Genomic DNA, 24,770 nt, shown 5'->3' on the forward strand with positions numbered 1-24,770 from the left:
AAACTAAAGGTAAAAATAGGTCTCAGGCACATTGGTGGTGGTAAGGAAGGACAGAACTAAATACCCAAGCCAGAGTCAACAATGAAATCATGAGACCCATCATTTCAAACACCCTTGGAGAAATAGTACAGCGATGAGAAAGAAAAGAACTGAGTGGAGGAGAAACACAAATATGAAAGTGATCTCAGATGCATTGGTAATGCTTAAAAAAAAAAAGACAGAACTAAATATCCAAGCCAAAGTCAACTATGTTATCAAGAGACCCTAACTCTAATAATCTAAACTTAAAATGGACCTGTTAAGGCAGGCTGGGGATAGGGGGCGGTGGTATGGGATGCATTCTGGAAACATTGGTGGAGGTAGACACTGGTGGTGGGGCTGGCCCTGATTCACTCACTGTAGTCTGAAATCCAACTCTGAAGGACTTTGTAAATCACAATGGTTTCTATTAAAAAAAGACTAGATCGGGGCCGAAGAGATAGCACAGCAGCATTTGCCTTGCAAGCAGCCGACCCAGGACCTAAGGTGATTGGTTCGAATCCTGCCATCCCATATGGTCCCCCGAGCCTGCCAGGAGCTATTTCTGAGCAGACAGCCAGGAGTAACCCCTGAGCACCACTGGGTTTGGCCCAAAAACAAAGACTAGATCACAAACAGCCTATTTGGGTTTGACCCCCAGCACATATATGAAATGATCTCTGAGAGGTGTTTGACTATAACTGCATGTCCCAAACCTTACTTTTCCTGTCTTCTGCTTCCCCCTCCACAAAGGTCAAGAACATGTTTTGTGTACAGAAGAACCTGGTTCAAACCTGGGCATCACGAGCAGCCCTAAAAGTGGTCATCGATATTAACAGAGTAATGAATCTGCTGGTCTGTGTGGCCCCAAACCAAAAATTAAAAATCCTAGCACTGTAGTTAATAGCTGGTAAGTTTCCAAATGGATATGACTTGAACATTTGCTTTTAGGCTACACTCAGCAGCACTCATTGGGGATCGAATCCAGGACAGCACATGCAAGGGAAGTGCCCTAACTGCACTACCTCTATCTAGCTTAAGATCTTTAATATTGGGGCCAGAGAGATAGAATGGAGGTAAGGCATTTGCCTTGCATGCAGAGTACGGTGGTTCAAATCCCAGCATCCCATGTGGTCCCCCAAGCTTGCCAGGAGTGACTTCTGAGTGTAGAGCCAGGAGTAACCCAAGTGCTGCTGGGTGTGACACGCCCCCCCCCAAAGAAAGATCTTTAATATTGCTTTACATTTATACTAGAAGAATTGCAGCTAGTGGGGGTTTCTCAATATTTCACTGAAACAACATTCATACATGCAAGTTGGACTGTCAGAAACACAGTTTTACAGGGTTTCTAAGAGTAGCAGTATGTTCTAGTATTTGAAATTAAAAAATACCGATTAATAACTATTTTGCTTTTGCATCTGGTTCCTATCCTGTAACTCCTAAATTCACTAGAATTAAGGTGTGAAAGAGTTACTTTTTAAAGTCTCTCACAACGCTTAAGCCCTCAATAGCTCACAATTATGAATTTGTTATAGGGTTGAAATTTAAAATATTTTGTATTTCTTTGCCACTTACTTGCACTTTGCCAGTTGATGTTATTAAATGCATCTTAAATTTATTTTAGGGTCTTATGGGCAGTACTCAGTGATCACTGGAGCCATTGTACTTGGCCCAGTCACACTTGGTCCCTAAAACACTGCCAGCTATCTTACATACCTTGGGAAAACTACATGCTAGATACTGCTTAGCAAGACAAACCTTAAATACAATAAACATATCAAATAATATCAGTTAAGATTACATTTAAATTTTTTCCCTCTTAGACCATACATCTGGCAATAGTCAGGGACTTTATGGTACTGGTGATCAAAACCGGGACCCCTGCATGCCAAACATGTGACTTCTCCAGCCTAGTATATTAGATAAAACTAAGTTTAAAAAGTAAATTCATAAAAACTCATGATACCAATAGAACTGGAAGATATTAATGAAAAGCAGTATGTTAGCTTTGAGATTTTTTTCTGGAGTGATGAAAATATTCTGGAATCAGTGAATCCAAAACTATTATACTGAAGATATTTAACCTATTTAAAAGTATAGCCATGACAGCATTTTAATATTTCAATAATTATAAAAATTACCTGTGCAGGTATATTTATTTACTAGGCAGGTGTTCTACAAAGTAGAACAAGCAGACTGCATAATGGAACAAGTCATAACTAAGTATTATTCAACTTTCACATGACTGTATTTTTTTAGTTTTAGGGTCACACCAGGTGTTACACTGGGGTTGTTATTCCTGGTAGGTTCTGGAGGCCACATGGGATGGAACATGGAACCCAATTTGATCCTGTGCAAGGCAATGCTCTACTTGCTATCGTTCTGGCCCCACACACATGGTATAATTAAACAAACCATGATTAAAGAATTGAAAGGACTACACTGAACAATTCTGGTGTTTTATAAACCTTTATTGGAAAGGCTACAAACTTTATATTGCCACTGCATTTCTGAAACACTTAAAGTGGTTGTGGGGAAGTAACCTTGGATACAAAACTACTATGCTGTTGAATCTTGCCCAGGCTGGTTGTAAATTTTTACAATGGAGGTAGAGTGGATAGGGCAATAATTTAAATCTCAGACCTTGATTAATGCCAGATTTTTTTTTCAGGTTCTAGTCAACCTAAAATAAATTACAAATATATTTGGGTTTCAGGGCTGGCATAAAACATTTAATATCTTTTTCAGTTTCCATTTCTTTTACAAATGTAAAATGTCCAACTGAGATCTCTTTTCCTTAAAAGTGTGTTCTAAAAATATTTACTACGGGAATGAAGATATTAATCAGAACAACACGTAACTTTTTCATAGTAGTTTTACCTGATTTTTTTCATACCAGCCTAAGAGATACTTTTCTATAAAATGTAACTAATACTCCCCCATTTCAAATATTCAGTTAAACGAAGACAGCACACCTTTAATTTAACATTTAACAAAAACAAAGCATTTTAACTGTTTCTATGCAGACATGGTTCTAATATTGATTTGCTGTTATTTATTTTTAAAACGGCTGTGATGGGGAAGATAGAGGTTAGGTTCTTCTGGCTCCAATGCTGAAAATCATGAGTTATCAACTCAGTTGTCCATGACTCTATAAAGCATCAATTGAAGCCAATAAAAGCATGTTTCTATCAACATATTAAAACTTTCTTTTGCCTTTTAAAACTATAAAATAGGCATAAACTTCAGGCCAATCAATTGGTTCAGGAGGTTGTTTAAAAGAACCAGTGCTAAGGATACATTATCCAGTTTAAGGGTATACTTTACAGCTCAAAATGTTCTTCCTTCTAAAAATGTGACACAAAGAATAATTTACACCAACTGCCTTTTATTATCAAGTTTCAGAAACCTTTCACAAGATGGTTTAAAAAAGGGGGAGAAAGAGTCCCAAAACTTACAACCACAGCTAATGTTATTTATTCCATTGTTCCCAGTCAGATCCAAACCCATTGTGTGCAAAGCCCATTTTCCATGCATCTAAATGATAGATACAGGTTATGAAATTCTTTATTCTATTTGTAGCAGCTTATGCAGGTGCAGCCAAACACAAAGCTTCAGGACGAGTTGTACACAAACTTTACAGTGTGGGATTTGAATTTAAAATATGAAACAAAATCTACACAAAACTGATAAAAATCAACACAGATACCAGGACTGCAACTTATAACCCATGTGTGAAAGGGAGTCTTGTTTCCTTTCAAGTGCTTTTAATTCTGCTACAAAATAGTCAAAATGAAGATGGTAAAGCTTTGTGGTTAGTTTAAATTATACACTCTGTAGATACTATACCAATTTTAAAAGTTACACATAGCCCAACAGATGTCCATCAGTTCAAGTGAATTGACCAGACACTCCAGCTGGGTCGCTGAAAACGAATCAGGCAAAAGTGGAAAGAAAATCCACCTGTGCAATTTGCAGTTTACTGATGGGCACATTGCACTCCTGGTCCATGATGGCTGCTGCTTTCTTCATCAGAGCTATCGTTATAGGCTTCACGCCTCTGACCACCTCCTGAGCCCCTAGTGCTATCAAATTCCTGAAGCTCTACCTCTTCTGTTTCTCCAATTATGTTTAGAACTTCTGGTCTAGATGGCAGAAGATCTTCTAATTCCTTCATTAAAACAAATAAAATAAGATTACTTCTAAGACATCATCAAATTCCCTTCTGATATAATCTAAAGCAGGGGTCTTCAAACTACGGCCCGCAGGCCACATATTGTATTTATTCCCATTTTGTTTCTTCACTTCTAAATAAGATATATGCAGTATGCATAGAAATTTGTTCATAACTTGTTTTTACTATAATCTGGCCCTCCAACAGTCTGAAGGACAGTGAACTGGCCCCCTGTTTAAAAAGTTTGAGGACCCCTGATCTAAGGTGTAAGTAAAAATGCACTCATTTTTGCACCAAGTCAGAAACAAAAAATAGATAACCCATCAAATCTGCAGCTGCCATGGGGGAGGAGAAGTGTATCTATCTATTATTTAGAAATTAAAAACAACAACATCAAATAACAAAAAAACACCCCCCCCCCAAAAAAAACTGAACTAGTTGTGAGCATTAAGACACTTGAAAAATCCCCCCAGCAGAAACCAGCAGATGTTATGCTGGGGCTTGCTCCCTTTAGTGAAGGGTGTGATTTCCAGAGAGCTCCAGTCTTCCCACCACCACTTTACATGTGATCGGTTTAACTACTCATTCTCATTTGGCTTCATAAATATAATATGTTTACACCAAAAAATCAAGACCTGACACTAAGTTTCTTAATCATATAATCACTAAATTATTATCTATTAATGCTTAATTATTATCTATTAATGCTTAAATTTAAAGAATACTTACAGAAAGTTTATCTGGATTGATCCAGTTGTTTTCAGGAAATTGTACATCGAATTTTATGTAAAGATCACCTTTTTCAAAGGGATTACGATACTGTGGCATTCCTTCAGCTCGTACTACACGAACACATCCTATTATTTTAGTATTTAAAAAAATAAATGAAAAACTTGAACCAATGTACAAAAAAACTACAAATTGTTAAAAACAAAACAACAATAAAAAACATACAGAACCCTGGGCCAAACAAAATTAAGATTTACCTGGTTCAATCACTTTGCCAGGGGGGTATTTTACCACAATTTGACGTCCATCAAGGTGCTTAAATGTGAATTGAAATCCACACAGTGCTTCAACAAGTCCTATCTTGTATGTCATGTGCAAGTCATTCCCATCTCTCTGGAACACCTACAAACAAGGACAAAAGGAAATGCGTTTGATATTTTTGTTGTTTTTGAATCATGATTTTATACTGTTGGGCTATATTCCTTTAATCAATTGAAAACCTCAGTTCTACCATTTACTGAGAAAGTTAAAAAAAAAAAATCACCCTACCATATTCCCTAAATTTATAAACAAGGAAAACCAGCAATTCTCAAGTAACATGCTAAAAATGATCAGTTTATCGTAATGGGAAAATGAAAGTTACAAGGCACACCAAATAATCTGAAAATAGAACCAGACATTCTGTAATAGGCCCCATTTCCTGACTTCCCTGAGAAAAATGGTATATGTACTAGGCCCAAAAATATGATATGGAATAGGTTCATCATGTAGTGCTCCCTAGACAGTTTAGATTCAAGTTCAAGATAAAAAGTCTAAGTCAAAAGTATTCAGTCAAGGGCCAGAGTGATAGCGCAGTGGCATGACGTTTGCCTTGCATGTGGTCGGACCTTGGTTCAATCCCCAACATCCTATATGGTCCGTCCCCCCCCACCCCCCCAAGGCAGGAGTGATTTCTGAGCACATAGCCAGGAGTAACCCCTGGCCCAAAAACCAAACCCCCGCTCCAAAAAAAAGTACTCAGCCAAGAAAGTCAAAGGAGTTCAATACAATGCCCCAAATTTATATTAACAAGATTCAAAGCCTGCTCAAGATGGATACAAATCAAAAGTAAATGCTACACATTACGGCATAATCCTTTGGACTAGATCAGTGGCTGGTTTCTGTATGTGTAAGTAGGTTACAGTTATTAGTCTAGGTAATGCAAAGGTAATTCAAAGAGAATGTTTCTGAGCTCTCAAAGTGCATAGGTTGGGGCCAGAGAGATAGCACAGTGGTGGGCCGTTTGCCTTGCAGGCCAATGACCCAGAACCAAAGGTAGTTCGAATCCTGGCATCCCATATTGTCCTCCGTACCTGCCAGGACCAATTTCAAGCACCGCCGAGTGTGACCCAAAAACAAACAAACAAAAAAAGTGCGTAGGTATAAGGTCAAACGCTGCTCAACTCATGGCATAGAGTCATAGAATGTGTTTCTGAACACTGCCAGGTTTAAGTCCTATTAACTGTCAAAAGTATAGGTGAACTCCTGACCACTAAGTATCCCCTGATAACCACCTAAACATGTCCTCACTCAAATAAAAACACAGCAAAATTAAATAAAATAGCAGTGAAGTCACCTATATATTGTTTTCCAATACAAAATTCATTTCTAAAGAATAATCCTGGTGAAGATCAGGAAAATCCTTGGGCTAGAGAGTATAGCTGTTAATGAATTTGCCTTATACATGACCTACCTGGGTTCCATCCCCAGCATCTCAGTGATTCCTGAGCGCAGAGCCACGAATAACCCAAGAGCATTGCTTGACATCCTTGACAGCCCCCTCCACAAAGAAAATTCCAGGCTGATTCATTTAGAAATAGAAATTTGAAAGATACCTTCTTTCCCTAAACCATTATCTTAATAGTCCTGGACCAGCACCCTCAGCAGCACCAGAAAACCAGTTAGGAACACACAAACTTGGGTCCACTGAACGTTATCATTGAAATGTGTGATATGAGTTTACTCAAGTGTTCTTCATAATAGATGAAATAATTAAACACAATAAGCTTAATGCAATACTTCCTACTACTTCAAATTGTAAAATGACAGTGTTTCTGAAGATCTTGCATTGTAACACGAACCAATGTTCCTTCAATTAAAGTTATAACAGAAGTAAAAGATACCAAATTCTTGGATAAAATAGCTCAACCTGGAGGGACCAGAGAGATAGCATGGAGGTAGGGCATTTTGAATCCCAGAATCCCATATGGTCCCCCAAGCCTGCCAGGAGTGATTTCTGAGCTTAGAGCTAAGACTAACCCCTGAGCGCTGCCGGGTGTGACTCAAAAACAAAAACAAAAACAGCTCAACCTGGGGTCTGCTTGTTTTTCATACAGCCAACTGGGTTCCATTTCCAGGATCCCTTATGGTCTCATCCACCCCTCCCCCCCTCCAGCACAGCCAAGAGTAATTCCTGAATGCAGAGCCAGAAACAGCAGGGTTCAAACAAACAAACAAACAAACAACCTCCCCCCACAAAAAAAAAAAAAATGGTATGAAGGTTATTTTTGGCAGTGAGGGACTAGTAGGCCAAATTAATTTATCTACAGAAAAAAAAAACTTTGGTAGGGAATTAGAGTAGGTAGTTTTTATGTGATTTACAAACAAGAATAGTAATTTTCTTTAGGTAATTTATTTCTATTTTGTATTTGAGTCTACATCCAAGCAGCTCAGGTCTACCCCTGACTCTGTGCTCGTGGTCTTATAAGATCAGTTTATGAGGGAGCATGCACTGTCAAGAATTGAACCGTGTGATTCCTGCATGCAAAGCATGTGCTCAATTCATTGAGCAAACTTTCTGGTCCCGTTATAATTCTTAAAAAAAAGTAGATATGGAGGCCTGGAGAGATAGCATGGAGGTAGGGCATTTGCCTTGCACGCAGAAGGTGGTGGTTTGAATCCCAGCATCCTATATGGTCCCCCAAGCCTGCCGGAGCGATTTCTGAGCCTAGAGCCAGGAGTAACCCCTGAGTGCTGCCGGGTGTGACCCAAAAACCAAAGGGAAGGGAAAAAAAAAAGTAGATATGAAGACTTAAATTTATAGAGGGACTAATAACATCAGATACTGTGGTTCTCAGCTTTACTAATGTACTACAGTATCATAAGCATCCCCACATATACTGAAAGATTAAACAAAAACTTGGAATAAAACAAGACCAAACAACCTTTGACCTCTTACTAGATGAAATGTTTTGGGGGGATGGGAAACTCATACCCGGAGGCATTCAGGGGTTACTCCTAGCCCTGCACTCAGAAATCACTTCTAGAAGGACTGTATGGGATGTCAGGGATCTAACTCAGGCTGGCCACATGCAAGGCAAATACCCTCTGTTGTCGTATGGCTCCACTCCCCTCTTTTAATTTTGTTGATGAATTTCTATTATAACCTTCACTCTCTACCTTACTTTTAGGGCTACATTCGGTAGTGCATAAGACTTACTCCTGACAGTGCTCGGGGGACTATTTGTGGTGCTAGAGACTTAACCAGAGCAGTTAACATGCAAAGTCAAGAGCCTTAAACCTTGTACTATCACTTTTTTCTTGAGATACAACCAGTTGTACTCAAGGCTTACTTCTGGCAGTCTCAGGTGTGCTGAGAAATAGGGTGCTGGGGAAAATCAAACTCAGGTCAGCTGCCTGCAAAGCAAGCACCTTACCCATTGAACTATCTCTCTTTTCCTTTCTGGCTCCTGATTTAAATTTTTAACTTAGGCACTGTTAATTTAAAATATTGTTAATTGGGTTTTTTTTTTTTTGTTTGTTTTGGTTTGGGGACCACACCCAACCACACTCCTGACTGTTCAGAAGTAGCTCCTGGCAGGCTCAGGGGATCATATAGGATGCCGGGAATCGAATCCAGGTCTATCCTGGATCAGCTGTGTGCAAGGCAAATGACTCACCAGCCCCAAATATTGTTATTAATGCTTTACTATTAATACATCTTGCTATTATACACTATCCACCACTACCGCCACTGCCATCACCAACACACACATGTTCCTCAACTGTCTTTGTTCCCTCTCACCTCCTTATTTTCTACTTTACAGAACCAGTTACACCTGCTGTCTGTTGGGCGTGTCAGCTGCCAATCATCTTAAGTCACTTCTACCCACAATCCTACAATGTAAGGCAGTTTATTCACTATGTCCCTATTACTTGTAAGGAAAAACCATTCTTTTGTTTCATTTTGGGGTTTGATCCAGTGACACTCAGGGTATACTCCTGGCTCAGCATTTAGGAATCACTCCTGGCACTGCTCTTGGGACCACATGGGATGCTTGGGATCAAACCTGGGTTGGCTTAGTGCACAGCAAGTGCCCTATCCACTGCATTATTCCTCTGACCCTGGGAAGAATATTCTTGTTTTCCGTAAGCAGAACCAAGTATAATGAAGAAACAATTAATAATATGGGATGCACACTTAATAACCTATATCTTAAAAATGAAATCTAGGGCTGGAGCGATAACATAGTGGGTAGGACATTTATCTTGCATGCAGCTGACCCAGGCTCTATCTATCCCCAGTATCCCATATGGTCCCAAGCACCACCAGGAATAAATCCCGAGCACACAGTCAGGAGTAAACCCTGCTGGGTGTGGCCCCCCCACAACAAAAAAATTTTCAGAATGTTTATTTAAATATGGTTTTACTTTCAAGGTACTAAACTGCACTCTCTATTCAAATTTCCTTAGTATATGTGAAAAACAAAAGCAAAAATGTAGCTTGCTTAAGTCTTAGAGCAGAGTTCAAATGTTCAGTTTGAAAACTCAGTTCTGATAGAATAACTTACCCTAGAAATTGTGTACTAGCCTTGATTTTATTTGCCTTATGCTTAAAGATGGGGTAAGCAAGAATGATAATACAGCCGGTAGGAAACTTGCCTTGCATGTAGCTGATCCAGTTTTGATCTCTAGCATCCCATTTAGTTCCCTGAGCTCTCAGGAGTAATTAATGCATACAGAGCCAGGAGCAACCACTGAGCACTGCTGGGCCTGGCCACCAAAAATTAAATAAAGATTAAAAACAGCTGGAAGGACCGGAGCAATATTACAGCAGGTAGGCTATTTGCCTTCCATGTGATTACCAGGGTTTGGTCCCTGACATCTCATATGGTCCCTCAAGCCTGCCAGGAGTGATTCCTGAGTGAACAGCCAGGAGTAACTGCTGAGCACTGCCAGGTGTGACCCATAAACAAACCAAAAGAATAAGCTCTAAAAATTCAGAAACAAAATTATTCCAAACAGCTTATATTCTTTTATATGGGTGTCTTAAAGTCCCATCTGATTCAGACAGAGAAAATGGAATGGACTAACTTGTGACTCTAGTTCTCTGGACTTTGTTTTGGCACTCCCTTTCTCACATCTGCCACACCTAGTTTACAAGCAGAGAAAGAATAGTAAAAACTTTTAGAGGGAATTCTCAGTAAATGTGAACAAATATGAATTGAAAACTTCATAATGCTTCTATATTCAATAACTTGGGTGATCACTATAGATATTTCACAGCTCTAACATAAATGCATGCCCTACATGTATGAGGTATTGAGTAAAATTCACAATACTACCAAAAAAGTAAAGTGGTATATTCAAATTTACATACATTAGGGGGCAGTGGGTAGGGAGCTTGTCTTGCATGTGTCCAACCTGGCATCCTATGTCCCATGAGCCCACCAGGATTGATTCCTGAGTGCAGAGGCAGGCAGAAGTAACGCCTTAACAGAGCATTGTATGGTCCAAAAGCAAAATTAAAAAAAAAAATTTTTATACGTACATTAGACATGTGGTTTACTTTTTCTTTTTTCTTTTTTTGGGGGGGGGCCACACCCGGCGGTGCTCAGGGGTTACTCCTGGCTGTCTGCTCAGAAATAGCTCCTGGCAGGCACGGGGGACCATATGGGACACCGGGATTCGAACCAACCACCTTTGGTCCTGGATCGGCTGCTTGCAAGGCAAACACCACTGTGCTATCTCTCCGGGCCCGACATGTGGTTTTCAATCACTGGTCCTCAACTCCATATAAAAATACTAAAGAACACTGCACTAGAAAAGCATTATACTGGTTCATTTTTGCTATGTAAAGATATATATTAAAATAAATTTTAACAAACCTGCAAAATCTTTCAAGAGAGTTCACTAGGATACCTAGTACATAGAACAAATAAACACAACATTAGGAAGACTGAAGCCCTCTCTCCTATTCACTACCAATCAAGAGTTTCATAGTGAAAAGTAGGATGCTTTAGATCAGATCCATTAAACAAAAGGCATCAGATATACACTGCTAGTAAAGTGGCCCAGATGGAACCCAAACTGATGCCTTCTACAGTGCTGCTGACTATACCTGTCTTGCTGGTTTACTAAACAATCCAGATCTTACAAACTCAGTCTGACCACTTAAAACACTTCTGTGTTGTGCTGCTCCAAGGAGCCCAAACAGATAAAACCTGTATAATGCACAACCCATTTCTAAACAAAAATAAAACAAACAAAAAGGAAATTACCTCATGCTCCTTTTCCTGAAGCAAAAGAACAATGTCTCCTGGTTCCATTCCTGGGGCCTGGTCTGCCTCCCCAATAAATGTAATTCTCTGTCCATGTTTCATCCCTTTGTCTACGTGAACTTCAAGAATCTTGACTTCTTTAATCACCTTCTTCCCTTCACATTTTTTACAGCGGTCTTTTTCATTAATTACCTCTCCTGAAAATAGAAGTAAGTTAAATTTCTAGTGAGAAAAAGAAAACGCGTGTATGTGTGTGTGACAACCATAAATAGTAGGGGTGCTAGATCATGGCATTATTAAATAAAATTTTATGCTTTAAAAAACTGCTATCCAAAGTTTGTTTAAACCATTATTCTGATTACCTGAACTCTACTTCCTAAAATTAAAACAAGGCCTAATGACCAAGGAAATAAAACAAGTAAGATGCTAGTATTTGCCTAATTTTTTAGTCTCATAAAAATTTAAGGATGAAAAGAAACAATTCAAATACATATCCTTGGACCTGAGAGATAGTTTAAATAACTAGATTCAAGCTCCATCCATTTCTCATCCTCATCTGAAAGGTGTTGCTTAGTGGTAACACGACTGAATACCATGAGCCTGACTGAGCTTATCACTGGTTTGAGCAAAAAAATCATTGATCCCACAGGACTAGGCTGAGTAAGCAAGAAGTGGTCCCTGGGTTCCTGAACACTGCATGGGATTGCAACCCCTAGTCCCAATCAAAGTGTCTTTGTAATTAATACATGGTATAATTGATATAGGACTTCATTTCATAAACCCATAACCCTCTCTAGGTATGAAACACTGATAACCTCCAAAACCAACTGAAAAGGCTGAATTTCAGGTAGCACTAAACACCTGCAAACCATATTTAGGACATCAAGTTTCTACATATTCTAAATACTCCTATATAGTCCTCAAAACATTGATAAGTGATATATATATAATAAAGTATATATAAAGAGGTCGAAGTGATAGCACAACAGCAGGGCGTTTGCCTTGCACACAGCCAACCTAGTACAGATCCTGGTTCAATTCTCGGCATCCCATGCCAGGAGCGATTTCTGAGCGCAGAGCCAGGAGTACTTCTTGAGCACTGCTGGGTATGACCCAACCCCCTCTCCCCAGTATATGTAAAATTGTATAAAGCATAAACTAAAAAAAATAGTACTGATTTCTAAAAATTGAGTTTCAGCATACTTTATGCTTAGATGACATACATAATGGACTCCAGGGACAATTTCAAGATCACTACTTTGGCCAAATATGCTGTGCAAAGACACCAATTTCTCCAAGTAATTAAGTAATGGGAAAAAAAATTAAGTTCACCTTTCGATTCTAGATAGTGTCATTTGTCAATAACATAAGGTAAAAAAGCAATGAGACTCTTTAGGATGGAGGATAAGCAGCTTTAGGATATTTGAAACTGCTGTCCAATGTAATAGCTACTAAATATCTAAACCTTGCTTCTCTGTCATATTAACCATATTTCAAGTAATCAGTTGTAATGAGACGTTCTTTGGGAGTTGGGTTGAGTTTTGGTTATCCCAAAGTTCCCAAAAGGGAAAGGGATATATATATCCTATAACCCCTATCCAGGGAATACAGGAGAAGATGGTTTGTTAACAATTCTCTGCACTAAGTAATCCACACAGATTATTGAGAAAATAGGCAAGAAAATTTACGCTGCAATCTGTTCACCCACAAGCCAGTAACTCCAAAAAACAGAACCGCAAGACTAGATGACAGCCCCAGCTAAGCTCTCCTGTCTTCAATTTATTAAAATCCAAATTCAAGCCCCTCCCAAAGGGAGGGGAAAATACCAATAGAAAATGAATACAAATGAGAAATAAAAGGGGATTATTTCAAAAGGCCTCAATTTATTTAATAACTAGTAGTCATAGATGGCTTTGTGACTACCAGAAAAGCATACATATATGAAACTTTTCTACCACAACAAAAAAGCTTATTAGATAGAACTTCTCCAGAAAAACGTCTTGCAAACTCAGGCAGACAGGTTACATTGTACACACCTGTTTTCAAATACTGTATAATCAGAAAACAATAATATTATCTCTGGCAATAAAGTTTTCAATTATTTTGGTGGCCTAATGGCACTCAGGGCTTACTTCTGGCTCTATGCTCAGGAATCACATGCCAGGAATTGAAACAAGGTTGGACAAAAGCAAGGAGTGATCCCTGAGTACAGTAAGTAATAAGCTCTGAGCACCAAAAACAAACAAAATGAAACAAAGAATTACTGGCATGTATACCTTCTCCATTACAGTCAGAACACACGGATTGCATCTGTTGTACCATTCCTGGAGCCAGCTGCCTGATCATGATGCGTACACCTCGACCGCGACAAGCACTACATTTTTGCACAGCTCCAGATTTTCCACCTTGTCTAAAGCAAGCAAAAACATAAATTAAATTATTTTCCATGGACAGTACCAAAAAAAAAGTAAATTATGTCTTTCACCTTTATTATCAATCCCAATAACTTTAACAACTAAAATAAAGACAGGCCTGCTTTGGTAGCAGGCTGGGGTGGAAGGTGGAGGCATGGGAGATACTCTGGAAACATTGGTGGAGGAAAGTTGACACTGGTGATGGGATTGGTCCTGAACACAACTATGAATAACTCTGTAAATCATAACTTAAATTAAACAAAAAAAAAACAAACAAACAAACAAAAAAAACTTGGAGTCAGAGCCAGAGCACAGGGAGTAGTGTTTGTCTTGCAATCGGCTGACCCAGCTTCGATCCCAAGCCTGCCAAGAGTAATTTCTGAAGGCAGAGCTAGGCTAACCCACGCTCCACCGGATGTGACTCAACCCCTCCCTCCCATCTGTACTGAGTAGGTTTTTATTTGGGGGGCCACACTCGATGATGCTCGGGGTTACTCTGGCTATGCGCTCAGAAATCACTCTTGGCTTGGGGACCACATGGGATGCTGGGGAATCGAACCGCTGTCTAACTAGGCTAGCACAGGTAAGGCAGACACTTTACCACTTGTGCCACTGCCTCGGCCCCTATCTTGAGTAGTTTTAAAATTCTAAAGTCAAGTTTTATCTGATAAAGACTATACAATGTATATGTAATATACTACATAAAACAAATTAATTACATAAAATTAGAATACACACTTACCCATTGCATGCACTACAGAGTACATTCTTGCTAAGTTGTAGTTTGGTTGTCTTGCCATTATACAGATCTTCTAAAGATACTCTGGAGATAAAAAGAGTAAGGTTCAATCAAATTTGCCAACTTCTCTTAAACAAGATAAAAATCATTAGATATAGCAACTTACACTACAGCATTTTTTTTTTTTTTTTGGTTTTTGGGCCACACCCGGTAATGCTCAGGGGTTACTCCTGGCTATGCGCTCAGAAGTCGCTCCTGGCTTGGGGGATCATATGGGACATGCCAGGGGATCGAACCGTGGTCCGTCCTAGGCTAGCACTGGTAAGGCAGACACATTACCTCTAGTGCCACCACGCCGGCCTGTACACTACAGCATTTTAACACAATTAAAAAATATATTTAAAAATCAACTTTAGATTTTCATCTTGGGGTCACACCTACTGATGCTTAGGAGTGATTCCTGGCTCTGCACTCCTGGTGGGCTCAAAGGACCACAGGGGATGTTGGGGATCAAACCTGAGCATACCATGTGCAAGGCAATTGCCCTCCTGCTGTATAACTGCTATGGCCCCAAATCAACTTAAGTCTTTTTTTTTATATAATTTATTTAAACACCATGATTACAAACATAATTGTAGTTGGGTTTCAGTCATAAGAACACCCCCATTCACCCAAGCAACCTTCCCATCACCAATGCGCCTATCTCTTCCCTTCCCACCTGCACCCAGCCTGTCTAGGAGGACAGGCTTTCTACATCCCTCACTCACTGACATCGTTATGAAAGTTCTCAGCACAGTTATTGTACTCACCACTCTTTGTGGTGAGCTTCATATCTTGAGCCGGTCCTTCCAGCCCTCATTTCTGGGAATTACTTCAATGTCTTTAATTTTCCTTAAAACCCATAGATGAGTGAGACTATTCTGTGTGTCTCTCTCTAATTTCACTCCAACTTAAGTCCTTTTTTTTTTTTTTTTTTTTTGGTTTTTCGGGCCACACCCGTTTGATGCTCAGGGGTTACTCCTGGCTATGCTCAGAAATTGCCCTGACTTGGGGGGACCATATGGGACGTCGGGAGATCGAACCACGGTCCTTCGGTCCTTCGTTTGCAAGGCAGACACCTTACCTCTAGCACCACCTCAAGTCTTAGAGAATAGCTCTTAATTAGAAAAACAATACCGTTATGGGCATATACATAGTGCTTAAAATCAAAGCCTTCTGAATCAGGCCAAGATTTTGCTATACTTCATTTTTGATATACGATAAACTAAAAAAGGCTAGTGAGAGTTAGCAAGTGTTAGACTACATGACCTCTATTACGCAGAAACCCCCCACACACCACCACCATTGCAATGCTTTATATGGCACCTACCCAATAAAATAAAATAAAATAAAATAAAAGATGTTAACTGCATGAGCTCAGATATTCAAATCTTTTTTTATCCTCAGGCAGAAATCTTCAACATAATGTAATACTAATCTAATCCTTCCACTTTTATCTAATCCTCAAAAAGAGGCAAAATTATCATCATTAAAATTTTAGGTCTGGGGCAGGAGAAATAGCATGGAGGTAAAGTGTTGCGTGCAGAAGGACAGTGGTTCAAATCCCGGCATCCCATATGGTCCTCTGAGCCTGCCAGGAGCAATTTCTGAGCGTAGAGCCAGTAGTAACCCCTGAGCGCTGCCAGGTGTGACCCAAAACAAAACAAAAATTTAGGTCTGGGGCCGAAGAGATAGCATGAAGGAGGTAAGACGTTTGCCTTTTATGTAGAAGGTCATTGGTTCGAATCCCGGCATCCCATATGGTCCTCCGAGCCTGCCAGGAGCGATTTCTGAGCCTATAGCCAGGAGAAACCTGAGCGCTACCGGGTGTGACCCCAAAACCAAAAAAGAAAAAAAAAATTGGGTCTAATTTTTTGAATACTGTGTTTTTGAATGACTTTAAACAAATTTTCAAAGTTGGTAAGCCAAAAACAAAAAAAAAAATGGTATGGTCAATTAAAAAGACTATTTAAAAGTATAAATCAGACGGACCAGAGTACAGTGGGATGGGCACAGTTACCTTGTACTACAGGCAACCTGGGTTTAATCCCCAGCATCCCATATGATCCCCCATGTCTGCCAGGAATGATTTCTGAGTTCAGAGCAAAGAGTAACCCCTGAGTACTGCCAGGTGTGGATCCCAAACAATAAAAGAAATAATTTATATATATATATATATATATATATATACACACACACATATATATAAAACAAATATACATATATATAAAACAAATATATATATAATATACATATATATATAAATAGGGAGACTAGGGGCCGGAGAGATAACATGGAAGTAGGGCGTTTGCTTTGCATGCAGAAGGACAGTGGTTCAAATCCTGGCATCCCATAGGGTCCCCCGAGCCTGCCAGGAGCGATTTCTGAGCAGAGCCAGGAGTAACTAACCCTTGAGCACTTCCGGGTATGAACCCCCCCAAAATAGGGAGATTGAAGAGATAGTACAGCATGTAGGGAGCTTGCCTTACCTGAGGCCAATCCATATACACTTAAGGGCACCCTAGAATCAATGGGTATGGGTACCCAATACTGCCAGGCGTGCTCCAAAAACAAATCTGTTAAATCCACTTGCTTTATCTTGGAATTTGAGGGCTAGACTATTCATCTCAAGAAAATTAATGGTGGGGCTGGAGCAACAGCGCAGCAGTAGGGCATTTGCCTTGCACACAACTGATCCAGGATGGGCCTCGGGTTCGATGCCCAGCGTCCCATATGGTCCCCCCAAGTCAGGAGCAATTTCTGAGCACATAGCCAGTAATAACCCTTGAGTGTCACGGGGTATAGCCCAGAACAACAAAAACAAACAAAAATGTTGAAAACACAGACAAGGGGCTGGCGAGGTGGTGCTAGAGGTAAGGTGTCTGCCTTGCAAGTGCTAGCCAAGGAAGAACCTTGCGACCTCGGAATCCCATATGCTCCCCCCCAAGCCAGGGGCAATTTCTGAGCATCAAACAAAAAAACAAAAACAAAAACAAAAAAGAAAACACAGACAAGGGGCCAGAGAGATAGCATAGTGGTAGGGCGTTTGCCTTGCAGGAGGCCAAGAGCCAGGAGGGAGGCGGATTCAGGTTCAATTCTCAGCATCCCATATGGTCTCCTGAGCCTGCCAGGAGCAATTTCTGAGCGCAGAGCCAGGAGTAACTCCTGAGGGCTGCCAGATGTGCCCACCCCCAAATAAACCCCATACAGACAAAAGGTAACTGAGCAATAAAACAACTAGTAGGGATTGTCTACTCAGGCTCAATCCTTGGTACCCAGATGGTTCCTCCTAGCCTGAGGGGTGAACACAGTGGACTATGGTCCAAAACCCAAAACAAACAAACAAACAAAAAATAAACACAGACAAAATACTGCCAATATATTTTAAATAACAGACATCTACAATGTAATAAATTTGATTGTACCTTTTTCTGGTGATGTCAAGAGATTGAACCCAAGACCTCACTTGTGTGAAGCCAATAACATGGTTTTCTTGGTTGTGGTATTTGTTTCTGTTTTGGGGCTATACCTGGCAATGCTCAAGGATTCTGCCTAGTTATGCACCTGGGATACTCCTAGTGGTACTGAGGATGATATGAAATGCTGGGGATAGAACCAGGCAGGCCAGCTGCATGCAAGGCAAGAGCTCTACCCACTGTACTATCACTCTGGCCCAAAAACATGCTTTTATAACCCTTTACACACTTAATTGGAATCAGTATGCAAAATCACCAGAAGGCCCAGAAATTTTCAGTTCCACAAACGTGGACAACATGAAATCTTTCAACAAATGTGGAAAAGATCTGGCACTCTATGCACTTGAGCCAAACTGCCTCAATTTGGGATCAGAAAGATAGTATGGTGGATGGGTGAATGCCTTACATTTAGCGGATCTGGTTCAATCCCCAGCATCCCATATGGTCCTTTGAGTACCACCAGGAGAAATTTCTTTTTTTTTTTTTTTTTTTTTTTTGGTTTTTTGGGCCACACCCGGTGACGCTCAGGGGTTACTCCTGGCTATGCGCTCAGAAGTCGCTCCTGGCTTGGGGGACCATATGGGACGCCGGGGGATCGAACCGCGGTCCGTCTCCTAGGCTAGCGCAGGTAAGGCAGGCACCTTACCTCGAGCGCCACCACCCGGCCCCACCAGGAGAAATTTCTAAGTGCACAGCTTGGAATAAGCCCTGAACATAGCTGGATGTAAAAACTAAAATAAATAAACTCTCAATTCTCAAATCAATTTAATTTTGTATTATCAGCCTCAATATATTGGGACTCTGCCAAGAGATGCAAATTTGTATAAAAGAAGCATTAGGTAGAACAGAAAAATGAACTGGCGATATCTAACAAAATGGTGATTAAATATACCAGAATGGAATGTTACTCAAATGTTAGTCACCAGGAAAACTAAAGCAGAGTTAAGACAACAACAAACTGTATTTACTATATACTATGAATAAAAGGTTTTAGGGGCTTCCCTGGCGATACTGAAATATCACTGAGATACACACACCTTCTTGGGCAGGAGAAGCAGCAGCTTTGGTGTTAGTGCAGAGGATTTTACTCATCAAAAACTGCTAGGCAAGAGGTTGAAAGATAATACAGCAGAAAAGAAAGTGCTTGCCTTAAACACAATTGACCCAGGATCAATCCCTAGGCACAGAGGCAGGGCTTTGACTCTAAGCACTGCTGGGTGAGGCCTAGACTAAAACAAAACAGGTGTCTTGGGTACAGACAGATTGGTTTTGTACAGGCCAATCCTCATTCAATCTCCAGCATCACATATACTCTTGAGAACTGCCAGGAATAATTCCTGAGTGCAGAGCCAGAAGTAAAAACCAGCCAGAAGTATCTCGGGTTGTGGCACGCCCCTCCCAAAAAAGTGCTAGGCATGAGTTATTTAAGCTATTTCCCTGTCTTAAAATTTTTTTTGCCTTGCATGTGGTAAACATGGGTTTTGATTCCTGACACCCCACATAGTCATCTAGACCATCAGGAGTGATCCCGGGGTACAGAGACTTGAGCACTGGCACGCAAGGCCCCAAACACCCCCAATGTACGAGGCTATACTCAGGGGTAACTGCCAGTGGTACTTAGGCAAACAATGTGATGCCACCAGGTTTCAAACCCTAGGGATCAAGTAAGCTACCTTACCAACATAAGCATAAACTTTTTTTTTGGGGGGGGGGTCTTTGGGTCACACCCCGGTGGTGCTCAGGTGTTACTCCTGGCTCTAAGCTCCTGGTAGACATAGGGACCATATGGGATGCTGGAATTCAAACCACTTTCCATTCGAATAGGCTGCGAGAGTGCAAGGCAAACGCCCTAAAGGTGTGCTATCTCTCCCACCAAGCATAAACATTTTTTAAGTAGGATAATGTAAATTACTTCTTTTTTTTTTGTTTTTGGGCCACACCCAGCGCTGCTAAGGGGTTACTCCTGGCTGTCTGCTCAGAAATAGCTCCTGGCAGGCACGGGGGGACCATATGGGACACCAGGATTCGAACCAACCACCTTTGGTCCTAGATCGGCTGCTTGCAAGGCAAACGCAGCTGTGCTATCTCTCTGGGCCCATAGCAGGCATTCTTAATTCTACTTTTTTTTTTTTTTTTTGGTATTTGGTCACACCAATGGTGCTCAGCAGTTACTCCAGGCTCTGTGCTCAGAAATCACAACAGGCGAGCTTTGTGGGACCATATGGGATGTCAGGGATCAAACCTGGGTTGACTGAGTGCAAGACAAACACCTTACCCACTGTATTCTTTGATCCTACTCAGATCATCTTTATCAAATAAAAATATAAAGTAGGGGCTGGAGAGATAGAATGGAGTTAGGGCATTTGCCTTGCATACAGAAGGACAGGGTTCAAATCCCAGCATCACATATGGTCCTCCAAGCCTGCCAGGAGCGATTTCTGAGCATAAAGCCAGGAGTAACCCCTGAGCACTGCCAGAGTGTGACCCAAAAACCAAAAACCAAAAAAAAAAAAAAAAAAAAAAAAAGCGATCTACATTATCCTTGAAATACAATTCAGACAAAATTAATTTCTGAAAGGAAAATATCAAATTTAAGAACAAGATTTAAGAACCAGGGATGGGAGAAAAAAAAAAAGAACCAGGGATGGGATTAGAGATAATGGTGTGGCAGAGCACATGCTTGCATATCTGAAGCTCTGGAATCTATCCCTGGCACCGTAAGCAGGTACAAGCACACACACAAATATGTCAGATTATAAAAAACAAAACAAAAAAAACCAAATATGTCAGATTAGTGCTTTTATTCCTCTCATCTACTTAAATGTATAAATTAGGTAATATATTTAAGATATACATTTGATCATCAGTATATGGCATTTGACTGTAAAATTGTTGGGTCATAAAAATACCATCAAGATAAAAGACTGCCCAAATTTTGCAAAATAAAAGTTACTTTCATACTGTAAAGAGCTCATGGGTTTACAGTCTAAGATCAAGGTCAGATACTGTTCATATGCTGGCAGGGTAATGTCAGGCTTGAAGCCAGTAACCTCCATGGAAACCAATTTAGGAAAGTTCACTGCTGAGGATCAAGTAATGAGTAGCTGAAACATGCAAACAAAATACCCAGACAGCTTAAAACAACACAAAAGCAGAGAGCTTAAAAACAGAAACAAAAGATTGGGCCAGAGCAATAGCGCAGCCATAAGGCATTTGCCCTGCACCTGGCAGACCTGGGACAGATTAGGTTTGATTCCCAGCATCCCATATGGTCCCCTGAGCCTGCCAGAAGTGATTTCCGAGTGCAGAGCCAAGAGAAACCCAAGTGCAGCCAGTGTGGTCCCAACCCCCCCAAAAAAACCAGAAACAAAAGAAACCCTGAAAAATTACTCAAATGTTCATATTAAAAATGTAAATAATGAGGGCTGGAGTGACAACACACTAGCTACGGCATTTGCCTTGTATGCAGCAGATCCAGGTTTGATCCCCGGCATCTCATATGATACCCCAAGTCTGCCAGAAGTGACTCAAGAGTGCAGAGCCAGGAAGTAACACCTGAGCATAGCCATGTGACTCAAGCCCCTCCCCCAAAGTGAATAGTCTCAGATAACATAACAAAACCATCTTCTTAACTGGTAAAGTCTTATTTTAAGATATGTAACATATGAATATCCAGAATATCAAGTTCAATTTAGTCCCAATAAGAATAGCAAATCAATGGGGCCAGAGAGAGAGCACACAGCCAATCCAAGAGGAATGGTGGTTCAAATCCTGGTATCCCATATGGTCCCCAGAGTCTGCCAGGAGAATCTTGAGCACAGAGCCAGGAGTAACCCGAGTGCCACTGGGTGGGTATGACCCAAAAACAAAACAAAACAAAACCGAAAAAAAAAAAAAAAAAAAGAATAGCAAATCAAATGATTTTTTTCTGATACAACTGTTTTCTCTACTATATATTGCTACTTTAAAAGTTTTGGGGGTTTTTTTGTTTGTTTTTTGGTTTTTTGGGTCATACCCGGTGACACTCAGGGATGGGAACCATGGTCCTCATAGGCTAGAGCTGGCAAGACAGACACCTTACGGCTCAGTACCACCACTCTGGCCCCTTTGGTATTTTTAAAAAGAGGTCAGGGATGAAGCTTACTAGTAGAGGACTTGCCTTGGATACATGAGGTTTCCATCCTCATCACCAAGAATAAGAAAAAAGAAACTTACTTTAGTGGATGCATCATGTCTTCTCCTCTTCTTCTGCCATTTCGACTTCTACTCTGATTGCCCATGAAGCCAAATAATCCTCCACCAAAAATGTGAGAGAATATGTCATCCATTCCACCTCCTCCACCACTACCTTCACGAAGACCTTGTTCTCCATATCTGTCATATAACTCCCTTTTCTCAGGATTTGATAGTACTTCATATGCAAAGCTTATTTCTTTGAACTGTAATGAAAAAGCAACAAGAAAAGCAACTGGACTTTCTAGGTAAAGACTATAGAAATCTACATACACTTAATTCTAATTAAAGCCACATAATAAAAACTTTGGTCCGGAGCTGGATAGTAAAGTGGGTAAGGTTTCTGTCTGTGCTTGAACCCAGCAGTCGCCATAGGGTCCCCTGAGCACTGCTAGGAATGAACACTGAGCACAGTGCCAGGAGTGAGCCTTGATTTATCGAGTACCACAGGGTAGGCTCAACCTTCCTCCCTCAATAAATTAGTCTTTTAACCACTACCACCCCTCAAAATATTAGTACTCTCATTAAACAAATACTCAATATGAAGACTTTGCTCCAAGAGATGATGTACCAAGGCTTCTGGCAATCTGAGGAGTAAGGGGTGAGTGGATGGGAGGGAACTTGGGAACTCTGATGGAGGAAAGATGACACTGGTGGTATGATTGGTGCTGGAACAGTGTTATCTAAAACCCAACAACTTTGTAAATCATGGTGGTTTAATAACAGAGAGGGGAGGAAAAAAAGGCAATTTACGTTTGAAATTAAAACCTCAAGAGTGAGTGATGGAACTTACTTTGTCTCCTGCATTTGGATTCTTATCAGGATGGTATTCCTTGGCTAACTTTCTGTATGCCTTCAATAAAGAAATGAGATAAAAAGAAAAATAAGAGATTATGCACAAAGACCAGTTTAAAGACTGCATGAAAAAAGATCATTATTCGTCCGGACTGACATGGTCTATCTCCAGTTCACTAATTTCACAGAAGAGCAAACTAGTCTTGCAAAAGTACTGTCTCAGATATAATGGGGGGGGGGGGGTAAAAAAAAAAAAAAAAGAGGTGGCCCATTAATTGCGATAGTGTGGGTGAAGAAAAAAATAAAAAATACTCCTGGGTAGTGATTTATCTTTAGATCCTGGATGAAAATCAGGACCCGAGGTCACCGGAGTGACCTTTTCGGGTGCAGCTAGCCGCACCCACTACTTAGGTAGGTGGCCGAGAGACTCACACAGCAAGACTAGCCTCTTCTTCCTAGCAGCCCCTGGATTATATAACACGGGCACACGAGCACTTCCGGCAAGGTAACCGGAAGTCCCCGTCTCCTTCCAGCGTGCCCGTCAGTGAGTCCCTCAGCGCGCAGGCAAGGCGCCTTCTCCTCCTTCTCCTTCTCCTTTCCCTGCGCCTGCAAACAACGCGGATGCTCGAAACCCCTTGAAAAAAAAAAATGGCAGGGCTGAGCCAAAGGATGCCTCGCAGGCCTTGCAAGAGCGGGAGTCCAAAAGCATCCTCCAATCGTGCCAGAAACATGGTAGAGCACAGGGGCCCGAACGAGGCCTGCCTCAGTGTCTGTCTATTCGGCATCGCGTGCGCTCGCTCAGGTGTCGGGCAGCGGGGGAAGCAGCAGCCCGACGGCCGCCGACGGCGCGGCTCCCTCCCACACACAAGCCCGCGGCGACCGGGTCGGGGGAACGGAGCGCGGCCGCCACGGCGCCAGGCCCCGACCTCGACCTCGGCCTCGGCCTCGGCCTCGCAACCGGCTTCGGGGCCGCCCGGCCGGGCGCCTCGGTCCGACCTGTTTTTCCAGGGTGACGGGGACCCGCCTGGAGGCCGCGCTGGGGCCTCGCGCCGCGGGGACGGAGCCAGGCAGGCGGGCGGCAGGCGGGCAGCGCTTGGGCCGGGCAGGCAGGCAGGCGGGGCGCCGGCCCAAGGTCAGCAGCCGAGGCCGATCGGGGCAGGTCCCGCCGCCGCCGCCCCAGCCCCCGGAGCCCGTCGCCCGCTCGCGGCCCCAGCCCGGGCGCTCCGCCGCCCGTACCTTCTTCAGCTCGTTCTCGCTGGCGCCCGGGGGGACGCCCAGAATGTCGTACAGCTTCGTGTCGGCCACGTTCGCCATGGCGGCCGGCCAGGCACTCGAGTGCGCTCGGGCAGGAAGACGGGGGGGAAGACGGGGGGGAAGCCGGCGGGACGGGACGAGCCGGCCCACGGAGGAGGTGACGGCGACGGCGGCGGCGACGCTGCAGGCCCGAGCACGGACAGCAAAGGGGAAGTCGGGGCGGGGCTCAACTTTGACCCGACGCACGGCGGGCCGTGACGCGCTCGCTGCGTGGGGCCCGCCCCCTGAGCGCTCGGCTCGGCTCGGCTCGGCTCGGCTCGGCTCGGCTCCGTTCGGCTCGGCTCGGCTCGGCTCGGCTCG

General features: G+C 42.0%; 1 protein-coding gene across 1 annotated transcript; it reads right to left on the reverse strand.

Annotated features, from left to right (window-relative positions):
• Positions 1–2,468: 2,468 nt before the first annotated feature.
• DNAJA2 (DnaJ heat shock protein family (Hsp40) member A2) lies at positions 2,469–24,513 on the reverse strand. The gene is made up of 9 exons (XM_049786258.1): positions 24,393–24,513; positions 23,155–23,214; positions 22,344–22,567; positions 14,617–14,697; positions 13,737–13,870; positions 11,461–11,657; positions 5,179–5,323; positions 4,922–5,049; positions 2,469–4,189 (listed from the first exon to the last, which is right to left on the reverse strand). Exons 1-9 carry the CDS (start codon positions 24,468–24,470, stop codon positions 3,998–4,000), a joined length of 1,239 nt encoding a protein of 412 aa, XP_049642215.1. The 5' UTR covers positions 24,471–24,513; the 3' UTR covers positions 2,469–3,997.
• Positions 24,514–24,770: the final 257 nt, after the last annotated feature.

The sequence above is a fragment of the Suncus etruscus genome, chromosome 14, assembly GCF_024139225.1.
Source record: "Suncus etruscus isolate mSunEtr1 chromosome 14, mSunEtr1.pri.cur, whole genome shotgun sequence".
In the NCBI taxonomy this organism is placed as follows: domain Eukaryota; kingdom Metazoa; phylum Chordata; class Mammalia; order Eulipotyphla; family Soricidae; genus Suncus; species Suncus etruscus.

What these genes read in the sequence shown, in the direction of transcription:
- DNAJA2 (XM_049786258.1), bottom strand. Translation starts at nt 24,470, where the DNA reads ATGGCGAACGTGGCCGACACGAAGCTGTACGACATTCTGGGCGTCCCC. An exon ending in ATCCAAATGCAGGAGACAAA is followed by an intron (nt 22,568 to 23,154) that starts GTAAGTTCCATC and finishes TTTTCATTACAG; the next exon opens with TTCAAAGAAATAAGCTTTGC. An exon ending in CTCTGTAGTGCATGCAATGG is followed by an intron (nt 13,871 to 14,616) that starts GTAAGTGTGTAT and finishes TGCTTGCTTTAG; the next exon opens with ACAAGGTGGAAAATCTGGAG.